The 23,374-nt window shown below is 36.3% G+C and overlaps 1 protein-coding gene across 1 annotated transcript in view; it reads left to right on the plus strand.

Annotated features, from left to right (window-relative positions):
• DGKB (diacylglycerol kinase beta) overlaps positions 1-23,374 on the plus strand; it is a 333,490-nt gene that overhangs the window by 233,694 nt on the left and 76,422 nt on the right. The window contains exon 22 of the mRNA XM_063411359.1: positions 18,908-18,998. Coding sequence (XP_063267429.1) covers positions 18,908-18,998 — 91 coding nt within the window. The remainder of the gene's footprint in view (positions 1-18,907; positions 18,999-23,374) is intronic.

The following is a 23,374-nucleotide window of genomic DNA, read 5'->3' on the forward strand; positions in this document are numbered from 1 at the left end:
ACAAAATTTCCACTCATGTATTGATAGCTGAAAATGGTGATCAGCTCTGAACATTCAATCCTTTACCTAAACTTTTAGTTATGGGTAACTTTGGGTATTTCATGACACCTCACCAGCAGAGGTTTGAAAAAATGTTGTGTTCTGGAGTCCTAAATTTGGGTAAAACATCCTGCTGTAGACCTGAATGACTGAAGGAGCAGATAAGTGAAGAAATAAGAGAATGTTTGTACAGAGTTCATTTTCTTAACATTTAAAAATAACCAAATGGATTTATTTTTTAATTTGCTGTCTGGCTAAAACCAAAGGGAAAAAAAGAGTTTTACAAATGTGCCTTATGTAAAGGAAAGAAGAATGCTAAAATCAGATTCAAGAGTGCATTATGCTAATGCCATGAAAGATCAAGACTGAGACTGACCTCATTGAAACTGGCGCAAATTTGATTTTTGAATTAGTAGGGTCAGATTTCATTCTAGATACAAGATGTTGGGGTGTAAGTTTCCTTAGTAGCTATTAGGTTATGAAAGTATTAAAAATGCCCAAATTCCATGATTGTGTAGACGATTTAGTTCCTGCACAAAACTAGCATTAAATAGGAGTGAGATAAGGATACAGAAGTGAACACAGAAGATAGTATATCAGAGAGATATCTTAAAGGTTTTAATTTCTTTAACTGGATTTAGGTTTCAGCACTTTTTAACGTAAGAGGAGATTAAAAATATATTGACTGGAAGGAGTCTGTAACATGCTACATGAAAGACAATTTTACTTTGGTTTTAGTAGTTGCTTATGTGTGTGTTATTGAAGTCTACACAAACTAATTCATAGAAATAATTGCTATTATGTATTTTTATGCCCAGTTTATACAGACTTTAGTTATTTCTTATGGTAGAGCATAATGTCTCTGTCAGAGAGCTGTAAGAAAACATTGAAAGCAAAGCTGTCATGTAAAAATTAGAAGATTGTCAAGTAATACTGGAGAAATGTCAACAGTTATGTGGGTAAATTGTTTCAAAAACAGCTAAATGGAGGGTGAATTATCTGGAAAACACAGAGCTAGAGCATGTGGAGAATGATGAACTTTTATTTTAAAGAACAATGACTTAGCAAAGTACTAGATGGTCATGCCTGATAATGAGCTGAACAGGAGATTTTGAGAGTGATTCTGTGGCTTGAAGATGAGATAAGGGCTTTGGCTTTATGAGCAGGGGAGTGAGACGTAGGAAGGTGATTTTTTAAAATTCATGTGTATTCATGAGAATAATGCTGGTTTATGCAATCCTAATACACAGTATTTAAAAAGAACATTGGAGATTGCAAAGGTTTCTGAAAGAGCTGCAAAAATTTTAAAGAAAGAAATTGTTAAAGAAGAAGATACAAAAGAGTTCAATACTTGTCATTTATCATAAAAAGGAGAAGACTAAATTATGAGATGACCATAGCAAGTATCTGCATGAAATCTTAGTCATTTGTAAAAATTGTAAAAGGTTGGGTTTTTAGTAGATGAAGGCATTCAAAGGCACAGAAGCTGCAAGTAGGTAGATTTGGAATTCATAGGAATGAAGACTACAAATGCTTATCAGTCAACATAATGAGCTGATGAAAGAATTGTCTCACAAGTCAATGCCGTTACAGTTCCATGAGAACAAACATAACGAGGGGAACAAAATCCCACAGTAACAATACAAAAGCAAACAAATAAACCTTCCTAGAATATTGATTGCATCACTTGGGGATAATGTGAACCCTTGAGTCCTGTGAAAAAGTAGAGGAGATACTTATTTTTGATTTACGACTTGCATACCGATAAGAGTGAGTACAAGAACCAACATTTGTGAAGAATTTTGGAAGGACACTTTCTGGGATGCTTTTTCAGGCACTCCATTCTATGGCTTTTATCTCTTTGTCTTGTCTTTCCATCAGACCTTTTTCTCTGCCAAAGATTAGTGACATTGAGAAGACCTTAAAGCTCCATTTTTAGACTGTATAAGCATAATTTCACACAGTATTAACAGATATTTTCAAAGTAACATGTACTTAGGAACTTAAATTCTATTGATTTTCATAATAGTTCTAGGTGGAGTGGTCTAAAAACTTCACCAAACCAAGAGAATTTCTTTAGAACAGAGTTGTCCCCAGAGCTGGGGAACTCTGGGTGCTCTCCAGCTGTCACCTAGTGGTGATCCCAGTACCGACAGCAGCTCACTGAAAACTAAAGCTGCATCTTGGGAATTTCCAATGTCGTGAAGTTCCATTTGTCCTTCTATATAGCATTGCTGTTTGAACTTAACCTCTGAATTTAGAAGATCCATTTTAAGGATCAATTCCTTAATCTTTATTTAGGACGCTATCAGCTCTTCTTTTTATTTGGAGACTGTCACTCACCTAAATGTGGTTGAAATCCAGATAGGCATTTCTGAAAGGAAAAAAAAGCTTGGTTATTGTAAAAGCTTACTTATTATAGAAGCTGTTGCTCTTCAAACCCCTTGCCTGAATAGAGCCATAGTCCCCATTCTTTTTGTGTTTCATTCTTCCTCATAATTCTTGAATTAGAGAAAAGAACTTGTGGCAGTTGCGGCTCTGATTTTTATGAATATTCCTGTAACCCCTCTGAGGGCTGAACATGAGGCTGTAGATAAAATGCAGCACATTCCCCAGCAGACAATACTCTTTGTGTGCATAATTTACAGTACAGAACTAGTCATAACAGCTACTAAGTAGTAATACTCACTAAGTTTTTTTAATACTAAGATCATCTACAGAATAGCTGCTACTTGGTAGTTTTTGTTGATGTTCCATGTAAAAGATGTAAAATCAACGTTTTATTTGTCTTGCTATGATGGAATGTGTATGTTTGTCAGATACAATGTGCATACACAGTAAAACAGTGCTCAGATCAGAGGCTGGAATGTTTTAGCTGAGAGCAGAGCATGGGTCCTGTGATCTGAGAGTGGAGCCTTTTAAAACTCAGTGTTTAAAAATGAGAGAGATTTCTTGTGCACTTCTAGGTAAAGGGAGAGGAAATCCTTTTAGTCCAGCAAACATCTGGTAGCTCAAGAATGATAAAAAAGTACTGATTGGTTCTGACAGCTGCCTGCTTTGTAGTGGTATTTAACCAGAAATATTTGAAACAGATTGATATGAATAATGAAAGATTGCATGATGTATGACATAAATAAACTTTACCACAATTTAACTCATTAACAAAGAAACAGTGTTACATAAGGAAAAATCCTTATTTACTGTTTAACTCATTTGCGATATTTCATTTTTAATAACCTGACAACAAATAAGGTTTTTATAATAATTTTCTCCATCAGGTATTGCAAGTATTTCATTGTGAAATAGGTTGAATGGGATGTCATTGTCCTTTAACTTTAACAAGTGCTGCTGATGGATGTGGTCCATTTAAATGTACAACAGAGAGCTGAACTAGATAATGAACTTATTATTACTCTCTGAAGATTACAGGTTAGTCCCGAAGGAGTGCAGTAAGCTAGAGAAAATCCATATCTACTGGCTAAACAATAGCCAGAGGGCTGACTGGAGATATTGATTTACTTTCTAGGCCATTTAGACCTTAATGGTGGAGAAAAGCTGAAGTGCTGTTTACTTTTCTGCCAGAATCGACCAAACAACCAGTCCATTTTTTAAAGACTTTTGATTGATTTCGCTTAGAGGAATTAGAGGTGATTTATTTTTAAGCTGAAAGCAACTCATAAATATCTCCCACTACACAGGTTCCATGAGAGTAAATGTTAAGTGGAAATGCTTACTGAGAAATACTTTGCTGCAAATCAATGTGAGCAGGTAATACTCCTTGATAGGAGCAGTCAGGTGTTGGACACCTTTCTCAAGCGTGGTCAAGCGTCTGGTTGTGCTGTGTGAGACACAACATTTTTAAAAGACTTAACTTTTGTGAAGGAGTATGAATCTGATTGCTTGGCTGAATTTGTGCCAGCTGTACCCTGCTGACTTAGAAAAGGGCCATGGCTCTGGCAGTGTAAGTGCTGCTCAAGGTCAGCAGTGAGCAGCTTTAATATTTGATGGATGAAAACAGTAGTTTATCATGTGACAATTGCCCATGATACTTCATGCTCACAGCAAATGAACTCTAGCTCCAAGAAACAACTCAGAGAAAAAGCAAGCTAGGATTAAGCTTCCAGCAAGCTGGGATTAAGTATTTTCAAAATTAGGCAAGCTTAAAAAAATGCTCCTGAGCATACTGCCACATACAGAGACACATTTAAAGAAATTATTAATATGATTTTTATTTCCTAGAGATAACCTATCTGGAAAAAGTTGTAGATTTATACAAATGTCTGTCAGGTGTTTTAGGGCTGTAAATGTAAAAACTATGTTGCCAAAATCATTCTTTGGAATGAAACTTAGAAGACCAGAGCTGGTAGTTGATAATACTCCTGTTTAGAGATAGAGCCACAATTTTATATTAATTCCCAGCACACAGTCTATAGCTACTACTTAGGAAAATTGTGCAGGAATATTTTTTGGAAGTCCACTTGCAAAGATAAGACCTTTCCTTAGAAGGTATTGTTCGGTTCTGCTTTAACGTAATAGTCTTTCGTTTGTTACAAACAGTACGGTTTTAACTATACAGGCTTGGCTTTTTCCCTCCTCCCCATTCCCTTCTCTGAAGAGAGTTAGACTTGGTTAATAAGCTGCTTATATCATAACACAGAAACATGTTACTTGAAAATTAAAATTACAGTCAGCTCTAGGGATCTCACAAAAATGTGGAAATATGCATCTTTTACATCTGGAAGTTACATTTCAAATCCTGCATGTGTTTTATGCCAGCTCTCCTACCAGCTAAGTCCTTTAACTCTATGCTGAGACATTTGATTCAGCCTTCACACCATGCTACATAGCTGAAAACTGATGGGAAGAAAAAATATTCAAGTATCTTCCCAGTCTCTGGGAAAAGCCCTGAACAGAAAAGTTGTGTTACTGTGAGGTAGAAGTCATTAGGACTTAGCACAAAGATAATACTTTTTACTGCCTCTTTGTGCTTGTGAACTGATGCTCAGGACCTATGGAAAAGCTACAGATTTCAGTGCATGCTAGTTCTGCAATATACATGAGCATGAAAAGTGGTGGATTAATGTGTGTTCGCTGTTGAAAAACTGAAAAACTTTAATAGAACCTATTTTTTATTTTAAGTATCTGTTTTGTAATCAGCACAATAAGCTTTAATGTAAGGATTTACTACATGCTTTTGTGAAGTCACAGGCAGAAATTTTTACAGACTGCTTCATATATGGTTTCTTTAAGCTTTTTTGTTCGTTAAGATTTGAAAAAGTTCACCTGCCCTTTACTTTTCTTCAGCCTTAAAAAGTTTATGGCAGAATATGTTTTGCAGACCTGTTTTAGATGCTAGGCTTTTAGGCTTTAATACACTCTTAAAATCTGGGGTTTTTGAAAGAAAGACAAGCCTGCAAGCTAACTTCTGTGACTTTATACAAGTGTCAGTGGAAGTGTTACCTACAGCTCTCCTGTAGCTACAGCAAACTGTGAAACAGCATTTTATGTGCTGATAATTTGAAATTTGTTATTGAGTATTCACAGTTCAAAAAAAGCTGTGCATGTATATTAACAGAAGCTGTGCAGCTGATGGTTTCTGTATGTCAAATAACTTGAAGTGATTAAAAATATGTCCATTTAATATAAGCTTTTTTGTTTATTTTGTCATTGGGAGTTGGTTTTTGTTGTTACTTTTTAAATTAAATCTATAGAATGATTGAACTAGAACAAATTATAGATGAGATATATTTTAATTTTCATTTACGAGTTGGTTGATCTGGCTTAGCTAGTTAGCTAGCAAAGTATTATGTCACCTAGTAATATGAAATTTTATACTGAAATAGAGTCCAAATTATGCAAATTTGAAGAAATTAAATCAATGCCTCCAAATGACAGTCATGTCATCAGATCATTGCCCCCAAATGACATCACAGTATTGTCATTCACCGTGTTCAATTTCCTTATCAGGTTTAAGTCCTAAAGTATTATTGAATTTAAAGCACAGAATGATTACTTCCATTTATTTCAGGAGCTGAAAAGCAGTGAGTAAGGATGAGGTTCAAAGAAATCTAAATCTGGGAGGTTTTTGTTGGGTTTAGTTTTTTGGTTTTTTTTTCTTTGCGAGTGAAGTGCATTAGGAAAGAAAACAACAGCTGGTAGCATGGAGCTGTGAGAGATTTTAAAAAGCTGGGGTGAAGTAATGATTAGAAATGCAATATGGAACTGTAGTGTAAAACGTAAAATCAAAGGCACTGAACTAGACTAAATATAATTTAGGCAGAAGCACAGGTCTAATTACTAGGCTTGAGAGCTTAGAGTTATCACCCATAAAGGTTGATTCCTCACCAATTCTCTGGCAGAAAAGAATCCTAGTAGACACTGGTGCTAAATTTATGAGTCCTGTAGCATATAAAAATTAGAAGGGCAGATTTCTTAAAGTGATCTTTGTGTATATTCCTGTCAAAAGGGTCTGTATAGACTTCTTCAAAGTGGACTGTATGTAATCACAAGGACATTCCATGGAAGGCACATAAAGAAACATTTTACATATTTATTTTAAATATGCTTTAGAAAAATTAATTGATTTCTTCTTGTTTGGATGTATTTTGAATTTTAATGGAGCACAGAATTAAAGAATAAGTGTTCTCACTATGGCCATCTAATAAGTGAAATGATTACATGTTGGATATGTATATGTTACTTGCTGATAACCCAGCAGAGGTTTTGGAGGAGTGATCCTTAGTCACACAGCTTTGTACAGAGGACCAAAACCACTAAACTCTTTTAGCTGTACTCTCTGCCTGGCAACCTGCCTTGTCCTTTAAGGTACTGTTCAATGTAGAAAGTTTTCTAAATTTTTATTGTGAAGGATAAGATGGTAAGTAATTATAGTAGTAGAATTTATTATTTATACAGCTACCATGTGCATTTTCAATGCTAAGTCCTGATTTCTACTAAGTAAAGACCTTCTGTCACACTAAAAATGCATTCTGAAGTCTCTGCACATTTACAGAACAGCATTTTTAACCACAGCTGATGACTGCGTTCAATCTTCAGGGGAAAAAAGTTGCCTAAAAATATAGACTCACAAATATAGCATTAATCATAATATTTTCAGGTTTTTAAAAAATCAGTGGCCTTTTAAAAGCAAAACTCATCCCATCCTACTCAACAAAATAGAAAGTAATATACAGTTGTTTAATAACTGTGAACGTCTTTCACAAAGAGAATGAAGCTTTTCTCTTCCACCTGCCTGTTGTCTCCTGAATGATCTGCACCTGAGATCCAGCAGCGGTGCTGTAACCCTTTGTAGGAAAGCAGGTAGCAGAGTGTCCATGCATTTCCCCAAGAGAAAGACTGGTTATATGCTTATTTGAAAATTCCCTGAAGGTGAGACTAGAGAAAAGGACAGCTTATTCTGAATTGAATGGGCTGCAGGAAACACAGGTGGACTGGGTTCAGATATTGGATTCTTCTGTGGTAAGTTACTAAAATCCATAGGTATGGGAGTACTTAGATATATTGTCCTACCTAAGGACTTGCAAGGATATGCTTTGTAAATTGGCTTCTAGCAAGTAAAGTGAGAAATAATGAGACTTCTTTTATGCTGAAGGGCTTGGGAGAACAGTCTCCTGTCTAGGTTAGGGGTTTTGAAACAAGATAGGTTTTCAGTTTGAGATTAGAGAGCTTAATCTAGGACTCAAAAGGGTCTACCCACATATGAACTAGATGTCAGTGTTCTCAGAATAGTCAGTGGAGAACCAGTTATTTCTCTCGATGAAGCCTGGAGAGAAATTCTGCTTACTTAGGCCTGGTAAATCACATCTTCAGTTTCATTGAGTAGATGTCTTTTGTTTTGGAGGGAAATACAGTGTGTTCCTACCTCACAGGCAGACAAATCCATAGACATGCTGAAGTGTGGTGTTGAACTAAACCCCAGGCAAACCATCTCCTTCTTAGAAGTGGTGCTCTTATAAAGGTGGAATCAGGAGACAATAACACTTGAAATGGGTGAGACTTCCTAAACTCATAAACAGCTGTTCAATAGAAAAAATAATTTTAAACTCTGAATCCCAGTCAGAGAGACAGATTCTGACCCGCAAAAGTTTAAACCTGTAAGGTTTAAATATTTCTGGAGGAATAATAAGGAGAAAAATTAAGTCATAGGTCTTCTACACAGTCTGATTTTCTCCTGTGTCACAGAAGAGATGCTCATTGTTTGCCTTACAGCATTGATGGTGCTTTTTTTTTTCCCCTCACCTAATCTCATTGTGTCCTACTTGTGAGTGGTATAAAGCATGGTTTCAAGTTTCAAGTCCTTTATTCTAATGGAGGGACTTTTGTTTGCAAGAATCGAATAGAAAGTATTGAGATACTTCAGTTTTTCAGTGAGTTAAAGTATGGGCTAGAGAAAAAGATTATTTAATTATGTACCATCCCCTGCTTTACAGGGAAACAAAAGTGCTCTAAATGGTTGTTACTTTGCTAATTTTCTAAGACAAAGTTACAGTTTTGTATGTGAAGCAGCCAGTGAGGAGTTCCTCCTTCAACCTGTCCCTGAACCTCTGAAATATCTTACAAGTACTACTTAGTGTACCTAGTGTCATGTCTGTTTTTACATATCCATATTACTGGGTGAGGGAAGGGAATATTGTATTATTCCTCTAACGTAATAAAAAGATAAAGTGTGGAGATCTGTTTGCTTGCTCTGAGATAATAGGTCTATTCTAATATATAGAAAGAGGACCTTTTTTGCCTTTTTTTTTTCCTTTTTGGCTTTTTTCTGCTTTTTTTTAATGAGCTTTGTTGATTCTCTGGTATGACCAAGGCTGGTAAATGTGGAACTGTTCATAGACTTTATTTTTGTTCGTGATAAAAAACCCTCTTGAGATTAATGAGTCATTGGTGCCTCAGCATCTGCTCCCAAGACTAGGGAATTTGGGAGAGAAACTGAGGCGAAATATAAGCATAAAAATAGGTAAAATGTTAAGAGCAGAAATCTTCATGATGGTGAATGGACATGAAGGATTTAAGAAGTGTAACAGAAATGTTTATTATGTTTATTTAGGGGAGCAAAATGACAGATTAAATATCAGCTATAATGATGACACTTTTTAAGTGAATATTTTGAGAAACTTAAATTTTTTTTTTGGCTTACCAATGAATTTGTTAAAACAATATATTCAAAAGCAAGCATCAGAAATCCATATTTAAAACAGATATTACAATCACAGACCATAAACAGTACTGTCTTTCATGGAGAAATAGCTTGTAAACTATGTCAGTCAGATATCACAATTTTTTATAATAGCTAGGTTTTGTAGCAGTTGCTGTAGGTTAACCTCCAGTAATTAGTCTTGGTTGAGTAAACCACTTTTCTGTGGACAAGATTTTCCATACAGATGTTAGTAGTACGCTTCTGTTGGAGTTTGTAGTGTAAGGAGAGTATGCAAGAAGAGCATCACAATAAAACAAGAACAGGTTTCATAGCACATAAGATTGTGGCTTGTGGATATGATTATCAACCTGGTGTTGCTCTTGTGTTGCTGCTTTTTTTTTTTTTTTTTTTTTTTTTTTTTGGTTCTACCACAAAAAAAGTGATAGAGAGTGAGCACTTTCAGACTGTCTACTGTTTCCTTCCAAAACCTGAACAAATTACATTCTGAGCTGTAGCTCAAAGAAATCAGGAAACAGTGCACAGACCTCCAGTGAATTCATTGCACCTTTTTTTTGCAAATATACAGAAAACAGATGATATTTGGGAGCATCAGTACCTGTCTGAAGCCTGTGAATTGACTGGTATTTATTGCTGAGCTGTCTGTAGAAATATTTCAATCCAAATGAATAGTTGGAGCCCAAGATAAGAAGTGGTTTCCTCTCTCCCCCTCCATTAATCCCTCTGGGGAAAGTTTAATTCAGCTATTTGTAAACCTAAGACTTAGTCACTGAGAGCTAATCTCTGTTTGTAAAATTAGAATTATTTTGTTGTTTTTTTCTCTATGCCTCACTTTAAATTTATCCACATTAAATGTCATCTGCATTTTTATACCCCAATCACTAAGTACTGCAAGGCCCTTTTGCAAATTTTCATGACTTGTGTTTACTTCTGAAAATGGTCACAGCAAGGTGTCCAGGGGTGGTTTCTTGGCCAGATGTGAGAGCAGAGCTGAAGGCAGGACTAGAACTGAATAGACAAGGGGGAAGGATGAAAATTACAGCTGGAATGAGCCACAGAGAGTTTTGAGAAAATTGGATAAAGCACTGGAAAACAGGGGACAAGCAGGTGGGCAGTGGAGGCTGCAGCCCAACTACATAGACAGCTGTGAGCTACAGAGCAAAACTATTACAAAGCATGACAGAAAATGGAGTCAAATTCAGCTTTGCAGCAGTAGAACTGATAAATGTCAGGGAAAATGATCTCACAGTATACTTAGTGGTATAAGTAGCTTTTCAGCCATGGGTGGCATCATTTTATATGTGAAAATCTTATTTATTGTGTAAAACTGGAACTGGTCTATGAGGATTTTAGCTTTTCTACAGTTATCTATACGGCCTCTGCTTATCCTCTGTACCATAGGAGATTAGCACTTAGATTTGCCAGAATTACAGTTGGTAATGGAAAAAGGAAAAAATTGACAAAGATGTCTCTATTAAAATCATGCAAGTCACACATAAATCTCTTATGGATGTGCATCTCCCTGGCTATTTCCTTACCTTTGCGTATGATTCATTATAAAGAAGAACAGGAATTATATGATTGTTAAGACAGAAGTAGAAAGAAAAGAACATTAGAAAAAGTCATACATTCTTATTAATATATATTATGTGCTGCAATGAAATCATTTTTACCTAAGTATAAAATTACCTAGATAATAGATTTATGAACTGTAAGAAAAGATGGAAAATATGTTGTCTCTTGAAAACTCCTGTGGGAGATCTGGTAAAAATATTCTATATATTGAATTGTACAAAACACTGAAATATTTTTTAGCAACTAGTGTTTTATTTATTTTATACAGTATTGAGTATTTAATAAGGTAGTATTCAATGTATACACATATTTCTATCACCAGAAATACAAAGTACAATCTCTGTGACATATAATATGCTGTAAATTTTTACTTCACAGAATCACAGAATGAATTCGTTTGGAAAATAACTCAGAGATCATCAGATGATTGAATCCAACCTATGACCAAACACCACAGTGTCTAGGGTATGGTACTAAATGCCACATCCAGTCATTTGTTAAACACCTCACGGGATGGTGAGCACCACTTCCCTGGGCAGCCCTTTCCAGTATCTAATCACCCATTCTGTGAAGAAAATATCTCTAATGTCCAACAGCTTGACACAGGTCCTCTTGTCCTATTACTTGTTGCCTGGGAAAAGACACTGACACCTCCTTCCACCCCCATCCTCCAGCTACACCGTCCTTTCAGAGAGTTGTAGAGAGTGATAAGGTCTCTCCTTAGCATCCTTTGCTCCAGGCTAAACAACCCTAGCTCCCTCAGCTGCTCTTCTCAGAACTTGTGCTCCAAACCAGCTTTGTTGCCTTTTCCTGGACTTGCTCCAGCACCTCAGTGTCTTTCCTGAACTGAGGATCCCAGAGCTGAGCACAGCATTTGAGGTGTGGCTCACCAGTGCCAGGTACAGGGGAAGAACTTCCTCCCTGGTCCTGTTGGCCACACTGTTTCTGATGCAGTCCAGGATGCCCCTGGCCCTCACGGCCATCTGGGCACACTGCACTCAGCAGCTGCATTCAGCCACATTTGTTCAGCAGCTGTTGACCAGCAGCCCCAGGTCCTTTTCTGCTGGGTCATTTTCTGGCTATTGTGCCCCAGGCTGTAGTGCTGCGTCAGGTTGTTGTGGCCAAAGAGCAGGACCAGCTCTTGGTCTTGTTGAACCTTACACTGTTGGTCTTGGCCCATCATTCTGGGTCCTTCTGCAGAGCCTGCCTACCATCCAGTAGATCAGAGCACCAACCCATGGTGTCATCCTCTAAAGGTGCTCTCAAGCCCCTCATCCAAACCAATAAAGGTAGCAGGCAGGACTGGCCCCAGCACTGATCCCCGGGGAGCATCACTGAGGAAGGGATGTTGAGTGAACGTGGCACCATTCGCCATCAGTCTCTGGGCCCTGCCATTCAGCCAGCCCAGAGAAGAGTGCATCTGTCACTTGCTCTTCAATATATGTCTTGCAGGCTGGGACTTATTAAAACAAAAGCAGCAACTTCAAACACACCTTAGTAAGCTTATTTTTCCAAAAAAGACTTTTTTTTCCCCGCATACATTAGGAATCACTTTCATTTTGCTTTGTGGTGTAAGTATCCATAAATTGAAATGAAATCATGAATGTTTTAGTTTGGAAGGGACCTTAAAAGATCATCTAATTCTGACTCCCTTGCTATGGGCAGTGATACCTTCCACTAGACCAGACCTCAAAGCCCCATCCAGCCTAGCCTTGAACACTTCCAGAAATGGGGCATCTACAGCTTCCTGTGCAACCTGTTCTAGTGTCTCACCACTTTCATCATAAAAGAATTCTTCTTTATACCTAATCTGAATGTAGTGTTTTTCAATTAAGAATAGAATTAGAATTTCAATTTAGATAGAATTATAAATAATAGTAAACCTTCCACAGAGCTAGATTATTTCCAGCTGTATACTACATGGAGTTTTATACTACCCTCCATGGTGTCTGGTAATAACCAGTGTCAGTGGCAGAATATTGGAAGAGATGTTCAGCTTTTTTGCCCATCATGATGTTTCCTATACTCCTCGTTTCATTTTTAGACCTTATTATCTGTATTGTCAAACTTAAGAAATCTGTGTTTTTATTTAGGTCTCCCTTAGGTCTCTCTTCTTTTCTGTATTTTATCATCATACCTTTTCCAGTGCTGCAGAACTTCAATGCATTTTGGAATTAAGTTCCTATCTTTTCCTCATTCTTTGTATTTTCTGATGATGACCTCCTCTTTTTTCACATATACTTGTCAACCCTTTTTTTTTTCCTTTGTACTTCTCACAGTTTCTCCACTGTGGAAATATACCTCAATTTCAGTACACTTTCCTGGTATTTTTGGTTCCCTGCAGAGGTGGTTCTACACATTATTCCACATTTGCTTGGAACAAAAGAGTGAACAAGGGAGAAAAGGGAAGTAAAGAGACCTGTTCCTTTGAAATACATAGCATGAATGTGTGTCTCTGAGCACCTTCCAGACTTGTGGTGGATGAGATGATAAGCAACTACTCTTTATGGTTTCTTTGCTACTTTTTTTTCCCTGCCATAGAATTTTCTTTTCTAAATTCATTACATTCTGAACATTGTTGTTCGTGAATGCTGCTCTTAGAATGGGAGCTTTATGCTGAAAATTCTATGAGTTTATGATATAGATTGAGATCAACTCTTGACACTTACTGACAAAGAAACAGTGCTTTTGCAACAAAGTTGGAATAGTCTTTAAAAAAGTATTTTCAGAAAGTGTGCTAAGAGATTATATTTTGGGGAACAGTATGCCTTCTGAAGGAATTAAAGTTCTGCTTGTCCATGAGCAGACATTCTTACACAGATTTGTATTAGAAGTTGCTCCTGGCAGTGGACTTTTTAAGGAATTTACCTTGGAAGAATGAAGAATTTTCTGGGTAGAAATTTTCTACTATAGATTAAAGGATAAAAGTTGACAGAACTGGAGAAAAAAAAAATGTTGTTTCTCTGCCAAGGAATATGGAAAATAAAGGCTTCCCAAAGTCTTTTTCCAAGTGGTCATAATATGGTTAAAATCTGTATTTATTTTCATGCAGATGGCTAGAGGCATATTCTTGATGCAAGGCCATTCTTATGCTAAATTTTAAATCTGTGTTTAGAAAGTGTAGCTGTATTAAAACAGTTCAAAGTGTATGTTGTCAAACTCTTAATATAAGCAAATATACACATCTTTAATCCAGTTGTTTTCAAAAATGGTCAAAGTATTTCAGCTGACATTTTACAAAAATAACAGAAATTTTCTGATGTAGAAATTCTAGCTGAAGTCATTGAAGCTTGACACTGCATAATTAAAGTGGAAATAAATATAATAAATATAAATAATAAATAGAAGAAATGTGAGTAGGATGAACTAAAAGCATGAAAAACTTGCATATGTAGCAATAAGCTCTTGGCCTAAGTGAAGACCGTAAATGCAGAATAAGAATTTGTTAGTTAAGTTAAAGGTACTCCTTTTATTGTGACCTTTTATTAGCAGCCCATAACTGGTGCATTGTTACACATGTTCTGACAGAGTGTTTATACTGCAATGAAGTGTAGATGCTCTTCAGGTGTTGAATAAAGTATTTACTATTTCCATTTTTAAATACAGGACAATTTTTCAATGACATGCCTTTTAATTGCTTAATCAGAAAGGTTATATAAAATAGTTTTAGCAGTAGGGGGGTTTCTGATTAACGGATAATGGAGCAAACCCGTATCACAGACTATTTTGATTATTTTGCCTTGATTACCAAATATTAGTTCTGAACTTTTCCAAGAGACATATCTAAGTTTGTAAGTCTGATATTTATCCACAGTATAGAAATGCTGTAAGAAATGGCAGTATTAGCCCATTTGTAATGTTGTTACAGCCTGGCCCTGAAGGTGAGAGTAACTGAGGTTCTTGTTAACAGATCCCTTGGGGCAGATTAGAGTGAATGACCCGGAATGACCGGTGTTTATGCATACAGAGGTACCACCACCCATAGATATCACCACCCCTGGATCCAGTGGTGAGATTTGATTGTAGCTCTGTTGAAGTGATGGTCACAGACTTGATGTGTCAGGGGTGAGGAAGGCCCTGAAACATATAGTTCAGTGGGTTGATACATGTTCAGCTTTGGTTAGGAACACCCAAGGTACCTCCCCTGGGGTGGGACTTTAACACTGTGTATTGAAACACTGTGGATCACGTTCAGTCCTCTGGGGGAAGGCCCCAGAAATGAGTCTGGGACACTTTGGGGATCTTTCATGGTTTATGACGTCTTCCAAGACATCATAGCTCCTTCTCACATTGGCTTGGTTGAGCTGGTTACTTCCCATCAGAAGGGACAAATACCTTCAGGCCTGTGTCTGCATGTCCTGGTACTTCCCCACAACCAGAGTTTTATGCCTGAGCAAGTTACGTAACTGAAGACATTGGCATGATAAAAGCATTATCTCATATAGCGAGATCTGCTTCTTACCAGCCTCTTCGCTTACTTGGCTCAAACCCCAGCTTGTTGCTAAACAGACTGGTTTGTTGTGGTCCTCCTCTGTCGCTCACCCCCTCTGCACCTGGGCTGTTCCTAGGTTTTACCACCACACACCCAAAACCTCTCCTCCTCCTCTTCAGTTGGGGGATGCAAACCTGGCCTCAGCAAAGCACCTGCTGCTTTTGCAAATGGCCAATTGTATGATTCATTAACCATGAACATTTCAGTCTCTCACAACTGTCATGCAAATTTATTTCATCCCTGTTAAGGAAGATCATTCCACATAGCAGAAAATTGACCAATACATGAAAATGTGCCATTTTTGCCAAATGCCACTGCCAAAACATTGCCAGCATAAAAGGTGTTTAGGTTCTTGAAGTACAGTTTTGTTTTGTCATACCCATAGGCTGTACATTTTGACATACATACAATAGCAGTATAGGTCAGCCTTTAATCATGATTGATGTTTTCTTTATGTTGTAAAGTTTTTAAGAGTTTAGTTCAAAGCATGCGAAAAAACAAACAGACGAAAAAATCCTTTCCTCTAGAGTAATCCATTCCTTATCCTATTCCATCAAAACAAGTGTTGTAAAAAAGGTGCAGACTTCAAACTTACTTTTGGTCATCTCTTATTAAAAGCTGGGAAAAGTCTAAATCATTTCCTCTGGGAGAGAGAGAAAATATGCATGACAGCAGCCTGTGATCCAGTTTCTTACAGTTTTAATGTGGCAAAATTGTCATTAAATATGTATTTGTTTAGCAATCTAAAATTTAGTTACATTATGGAAGAAATTAGAATGGCCATGAGAGTAGCTCAATAATCTTCTGTTTGCTGCTGTATTGATAAGCACATGAGCTTTACCTCTTTGAAACAGGAATGCAAGTGGAAAATATGAACTAGAGTTTGGGGTTTTTTTTTAATATTAGAAAAATTTGAGTATTTATTAGAATAATAAGACTTGTCTTCCTTATGAAAATTCCAGTATAATGTCTCTGGAGTTCTTTAACTCCATTTTGTATCTCTGTGAAAGTTGTAATACAATCTTCTGTTCAATAAAAGATATAGAGCATTTGAATAAAACCACAAAATTTAGTCTATTTCATGGCTTTTAAAGGAAATTGGTAAATCACTTGAAAATAGAGCATAATTTTTTTGTATGTACATCTATGTATTTGAAAAGCTGTCAAGTAAGTTGTCTTTCTGTGCTCAAAAACAGAGTCTACTGGTGAATGCAGAACAGGCTCACAACACATTTTTCAGCCTGATAGAATATTATAGGTTATATTTAAATTACAAGAAATCAAAACCTCACCTGAAATATTTACCTAATCTTCTGTTATGAGATTCTACAAGATTTAGATGTACAGATCTAAATTTTGTAGTAATCCTTGAGGGCGTTTACAGTGCTGGGGTTTGTGTGGCTGAGCTCAAAACATCTGAATTTGACACACTGTATTCTGAATGAGTCAGAAATATATGTGTATTTTAACTTACTGTAAGTCAAACAGTTTTTTATATAGAGTGCTAATAAGTGAGTCAATTTAAAGCAGTCTTTCAAATAAAAACAAAATATTCTGCATTCGGGGTAAAAAGTAACTGAATAGCAAAACAAAAGGCTATCAAAAGAGAAGACACAAAGGCCTTTTTATCTTAATAATAGGATCAAAAGACATCACAAAGTATTTTTACGAATACTTACATCAAGGTTTTGTCTTCTTGTTTTGTTGAGTTTTTTTGTTTGGGGGTTTTGTTGGGTTTTATTGTGGTTCATTGTTTGTTTTGGGAGTTTAGTTGGGTGTGGGTTTTTTTGTTTGTTTTTTTGGTTTTGTTGGGTTTATTTGTTTGTTTTGGGGTGAGGGTTTTTTTGTTTTGTTTTGTTTTTGGTTTGTTGGGGGATTTTTCCTTTTTTTTTCTTTTTGTTGTTGTTGTTGTTGTTTTTAAATTGATCATCCCTGTGTAGAAAGTGGGAAGGTAGCTGCATCCAGATTTTCCAAAGACACCCAATGGAAATTCACATTTCTTTGGAAACAAAAGGTTTCTAAATGTCTTTATATATTTTGGTATAAATAGAGCACTTGATCCCAGGTCAGTATGGCAGTATGCTAGCCAAACTGCAGGTATAGAAGGAACATATGTCAGATCACTTCCACTCCTAGACCCAAGAAATCTGGACCTGAATTGGGCCTGAACCCTTCTGGTTGTTAGTGCTCCTTTGAGAATATGCCGTTTATCTGAGAGCAGGCTCTCAAAAATAGTTTCCAAATATTTTCAGTTTTTCTGTGTAAAAACCTCTGGAAATTCCTGTAAATGTTTTCATTGGAAGTGTGTCGTTTCCTTATTACTCTTCTCTTCCCGACTCTGTGTAGGCTGCCAGGTTGGACATCTTTACGCCTCTCTGATGCTACACCAGGAGTTGCTGGCTCTTATACAAACAGGTTTCTGTGAATGGCCAGTACTACAATACCTCTTCTTACTTTGTGATTTTAAGAGTCATTAAGTAGATTTTAGCAACAATTAAGTAGTCTTTTAAATGTAATTTGAAATCATTAAAAGTAGGATTTGTGCTTTTGACATGTTTTACGGTCATGTCGTTTATGTTTCATTCTGCTCCACTTCTAGCTCAGGCAGACTGCGTTGTTTTCGAGTTAGAAGCACAACGTGCTGTGCCTGTGTCAGAGAACAGTTTATACAACTGGAGAAACTGTGTTCATATCTGATTCCTAAGTGGGAATAATGAATTCTAATTCAGTGTCTTTTGTTGTGGTTGTTCAGCTTATTTTTTTTTGTTACAGAATAATAATTATTCACAGGAGTTCACAAAAAGTACACATACTTATTTGAAATGGTGCTGTTGGCATCCTGATTGTATTTAACAGTATGCAATAAATCTGGTAAAACAGAAGTGCAGTCTTTATGTATTTAAAAAGAAAAAAGTGTAAATTCTGCCTGCTGTCATGATAAACTAAGCAATTTACTGGCATTTAATTCAGTTTTATTTTCCTGTGGAACCTGTTAATGAACTTCAAGATGTAGGTCTCATTGCTCATTTAAAATGTGTCTATGAGTGAATTACCTGGTAATACAGTTCTCCTACTGCAAAATATCTAAAGATTGTTAGATTTGGAATTTTTATTTTCTTCTAGTGTCTCATCTGTCATCGTCTACAACAGGCATTTGCCTTTACTTTTAACTAGCTTAAGGCAAGCTACATTTTTGTCTTGGCTCTTGTTCATGATGGGATTGCCCTGCTTGCACATTCTACTACTCTGCAGGATAAAAATGTTAACTGTGAGTCAGAAATCATATAGTAGGTGTAAGACATGAAATAAAATCGATACATTTTTCTGAGGCATGTCACTGGTTAAGTGACAAAAAATATTCTGATAGTCACTGAAAAAGAAAAGTCAAAGGTACATTTGAACCTGTCAGTTCAACACATTCCTGTTATCCCTTTAGGGGATATCATACAACTTGACACCAACATTTAAGCTTTGAAAATTATGAGCTCATCTATTTCAAATGGGATGTCACATGTTCCCAAGCCTTTGCCATTACTTATAGTGGAAGACAGGATGATCACTTTTGTCACATATTGATAGTGAATAAGATCTTTCTTTTTTTCTTTTCTTTTTTTTTCTTGTTTCAGAATGAAGAACAAATTTTGGTATTTTGAATTTGGCACTTCGGAAACTTTCTCAGCCACCTGTAAGAAGCTGCATGAATCTGTAGAAATAGAAGTAAGAAACTAATTGTTGCCTTTGTCCTTGAAATGTCACTAGTTCGGCTGAAATGCAGGGAGCAAGGGTGCAGAGTGCCTGAATCCAACAAGGAAAAGCAGTGCACATCCTTTCCACCCTATATTCCAAAATATTATTTTTATCATGTCTATTTGTAGTGTAGCCCTGCACACTGGAACAAAGTTCAGTTTGATGATTAGTGAAGTCTTAATACAGTAGACAAGGTCAAGAGGTGAAGTATAACATTAGAAATCAATAGGGAGTGTGGCTAGGTCAGATGAAAAAATGAAAGACTGTTGAAGGGAGTGAGAGCTGCTGCAGGATTAAAATAAAAAAAAAATCTTATTATTTCTAGGTCCCAAGGTTTTATAACCTTTAAAACTCAATTCCCTAAAATTGTACTTACTTTTCTGAATAAAGGTTAAAGAATATATATATTTTTTGAATTATTCCCCTTCATTAAATAGCTTTTCTCTCTGTACAAGGGGTCATCTTTCCATTATACATTGAACATTAACTCAAAAGACACAGGATACTTACAGACAAAATAGGAATTTAAAATAATGTGCCACTGCCACTTTGATGGCTGCTAGAATAAGTGGCTAAATGACATAAACTATTTAGGCATCTGATGTTTATGAATAAGTACATAAAAAAATGAGAAATCAGTGAGGATACAAACCTGAGAATTTAGGTTAAAAAATGAAATAGTTTCTCAAGAGGATTATGGTGCTCTTCCTTTCCAGTAGTAATGAGAAACTGCATGTATCAGTGGAGTATTTGTATAGTAGCATGAGGCAGTCAGAGAGATGTGGTGGGAGCTAGGAGAGTCCAGTCAAAGCCTCCTAAAGGGTGAAGTCTGAAATGATCTGAAGGGACCATGGACCTGGTAGCAGAACAGCAGCAAAACATACTGAGACTGAAACTGTAAGACCAGCAGTGCCACACTTGCCTGTTATGCTGTTATGTTTCTCTTTGAAGAGAAAACCTGCTCCTCATGTGTTAGATGAAAATATAATAAAAATAAAACAAAACCCCACCAAAAGCCTTAGGAAAAAAACTAACAAAAAATCACCCTTTCTTCCTATGAGAGTGCTTCACATACATGTGCTTAAGGAAATGTTCTATGAAAAATATTTTACTAGTTATTGGAAGAAATGCTTACCGGTTTGAATAGATTTGAATAAACTGCAAGTTAAATGTACCTTTTGATTAAATACAAGTTGAAGAGCAAGGCTTTCCCAATAAAATATTGCTATCTAGAGAAAGTCATACATATCCTGATACATACTAAGATGTGAACTTTAGCCATATAATTTTAACCATTGAAAGGATGATTAAATGTTAACCTCATTAAATGTTAACAAAGCAAACAAGAAGATATGCTTCATCTATCCTGGTCACTACCATTAGTCATACAATTAGGAACAAAAAGCATAGTTTCCAAAGTTTACAAGAACTGTGAAGAGGTGGTTATTTGCATATTTATTTACAATGAGTAAATTACAGTGCTTACCAGTATGCTTGTATCTAGTGTTTCTTATTTGAACATTATAGTCTGATTTTTAACCTGATGCCCCATGGGGATGTCCCTGTAAATGGGAGATTGATGCATCAGACCACATTTCACTCCAAATAAAATGCACAAAGAATGTGTTTGCTCTACAGCCAAATTTTGAATGAACAAAGCCTGAGAAGATTAAGGATCTGTATCTCTGAGCTGTGAGACAGTGATCAAATGTTCTCTGGGCAAATATTTGTTTAGCCTTGTATTTCATTTCTAACCTAATTAAGCTTGGTTTTTCTGACATACATTCTTGATTCGTGTTCTGTATGTTTTCTTCTGTGTGAGTGTGAGATCCAGAACAAAGTTGGACACAATTCTTATGTAATCCAGAATAAGATGTACTTTTGTTTTCAAAATGGTATGCAAGTTGAGGAGAGGTTCTAAAGGGAAAGAAACCAAAATCAAACAAACAAAACCTAGGACAAAATTAAGTATTTATTTTCAATAATAATGTGTCAGTAAACAAGGCTGAAGATTTTACAGTTTAGCGAACTTGCAGTTTATTTCCACTTCAGAAAAAAAAGGAAAGGTATGTGAAAGATAACTAATGAGAGTAGGTATAGATGAGGTGCAAGTAGGGATGGCATGGACCATACCTGCAATGCTGTAAAACACAGTGGGAGCAGTGTAAGCCTTCTGTAACACCTGGTGTTAATGGGTAAGGGAAAGGAGTTTAAAACATTCCTGTACACTTGCCTGATGTTGTTGGTTTCACAGCAAAGCCTTAATATCAGCTCTTTTTGGGTGTAGATATGTATTTTCTCAACAGAGGGATGATCTGAAAATAATTGCTATGATAAATAAGATATAAACAGTAATACCCAAGAAGTGAATGAGGCCAGGAAAGAAGACAAAAAATAGTTAGAAGAGCTAGTGTTTCTTTTTAGTCTAGATAGGCATACTCCACATTCTAAAAGCATGCTTTTGTTTTTAACAGCATCATTACATTATTTGAAATAAAAGAGAAGGAGCAGAACACGTGTGTTTTGTTTTTGTAGTATATAAATGTGTTAGAACTATGCAGAGCTACCTGTAGGGCAAACTTTTTGTCTGTGTATGAACAAAAGAAATGCTCCTTTCCTAATTCAGAAAGTTGCTCATCACTGGGGGACTCTGAGGCCTTGTCACATAATTGTCTTAGTGAACTACCTGCTGTGCTCAATATTGAGTGAAAATGGAAGCTAGACCCTGCACCATCCTATTTCACAATTCTTCTTTTATTTAAATAATTCCAGTCAGTTTGGGGGACGCCAGACCTTTATAAATTAACAGCAGGGAAATACCAAAGGTGTCAGATTGCATATTTATCATCTTTCTCGTGTAATACTTAAATATGTATTAAGAAGTGACTGACATAAATTAGGCAGATTTCAGAAGCCACAGGCCGTGGCTTCTAGAGGACCCCCTTCTGCTTGACATTTCATCCTTGTCAAAGATCAAATTATTTTAATTTAGGCTGCAAATTATAAGAAATGAAGACTTCTTTGTGGGAATTCCCTGTGGTAATCTGACTTTTGTTGTTACTGCTGCTTGTCAGTGTGCAAAAGATATAATATGCATGCAAATAAGGTTAAAAAATATGTACTATCTAATTATCCAGCCAGTACATTCCACTTGAAGACAGTGGGAGGCCTGACACACAGTATGTGTTTGATTCATTGAGGCCTGCAGGGTATTTACACAAGATTACTTTTAATTATGAAATTAATATCTGTTTATCTAGAATGTATAGCAGTAAGTGAGCATACACATGAGCAGAATTTTTAGCAAAATAAATCATCTTAGTATTTATTTAATACATATAAAATACTGGGGAAAAACACAAATTTGCTTCCAAAAATGACAGTGAAAACCTAGGCCTTTATTCTTGTAAGAAAAGTGTTACTAAAAAGTTACACTTTCAATTACAGTACTTGCCTATGACTGCCAGTTCACTTCCAGATATGCCTTTTGACTTTAAAGGCTTCCCTGTATGAATATAATCCCCAGGTTTAAAATTTGATTCTTGAAGAGCAAATATGAAATGGAAATCTTAGTGTTGAAATTGTTCTCTCTTCAGATTATGCTCTTCTTAGAAGAATTAAGATGTGTGTGCATTATAATACACTTCTGTTTTATGATCTTGGAAAGTTTCAGAATAAACAATTATTCACAGTTATTCTTGAGTAGTACTTGGCTTTTCTTATTCAAAGCTATGGTAAAGGCTTAGGCAGAGAAGAAAACATGCCAGTGACCCACAGAACAGCAAGCTGCAAGATGTCAGTGGACTATTGCTGAGGCATCTTTAGTTATTTTTCCAGTTTTCTCCCTTATTGTGTATTGGAATTGCAAAATAATACCCTTCATCCATTTGAAATGGATCACTGGATCCTCTACAAGCTTGCAGGAGATTGCAGGAGTAGGATCAAATGTTTTAAAAATATTCTGCTCTACACTGTGGTCCCTATGACCTATCAGGCCGTCAATATACACTGTCTATGTTGTGAGAAATGAGGCTAATCCATCTCTAGCCAGGAGGCAACTCTGGCTGATTCAGTGAACTGATGAGTAGAACTGGATGCTTTGCTTTCCACCTTCAGGTTCCACTGTAGTAATATGAATTTGCAGTTTATTTTCTCCTGTGGAAGTTCTTCGGGCTTTTGACACATTTTAAGTTAAGAACTTCCTAATGTTGGTAGAGAGGAGGACTTAGCTTGAATAAGTTACAGCCAGTGAATGCTAGGTGTATGCTATCAAGCTATCTCATCCCTATATCTCAGGTGAACTGTGTTTGCAAATGTTGGGGTTCAACCACCTGAGAAAATGCTGC

Source organism: Prinia subflava, chromosome 1, assembly GCF_021018805.1.
Source record: "Prinia subflava isolate CZ2003 ecotype Zambia chromosome 1, Cam_Psub_1.2, whole genome shotgun sequence".
Taxonomy (NCBI): domain Eukaryota; kingdom Metazoa; phylum Chordata; class Aves; order Passeriformes; family Cisticolidae; genus Prinia; species Prinia subflava.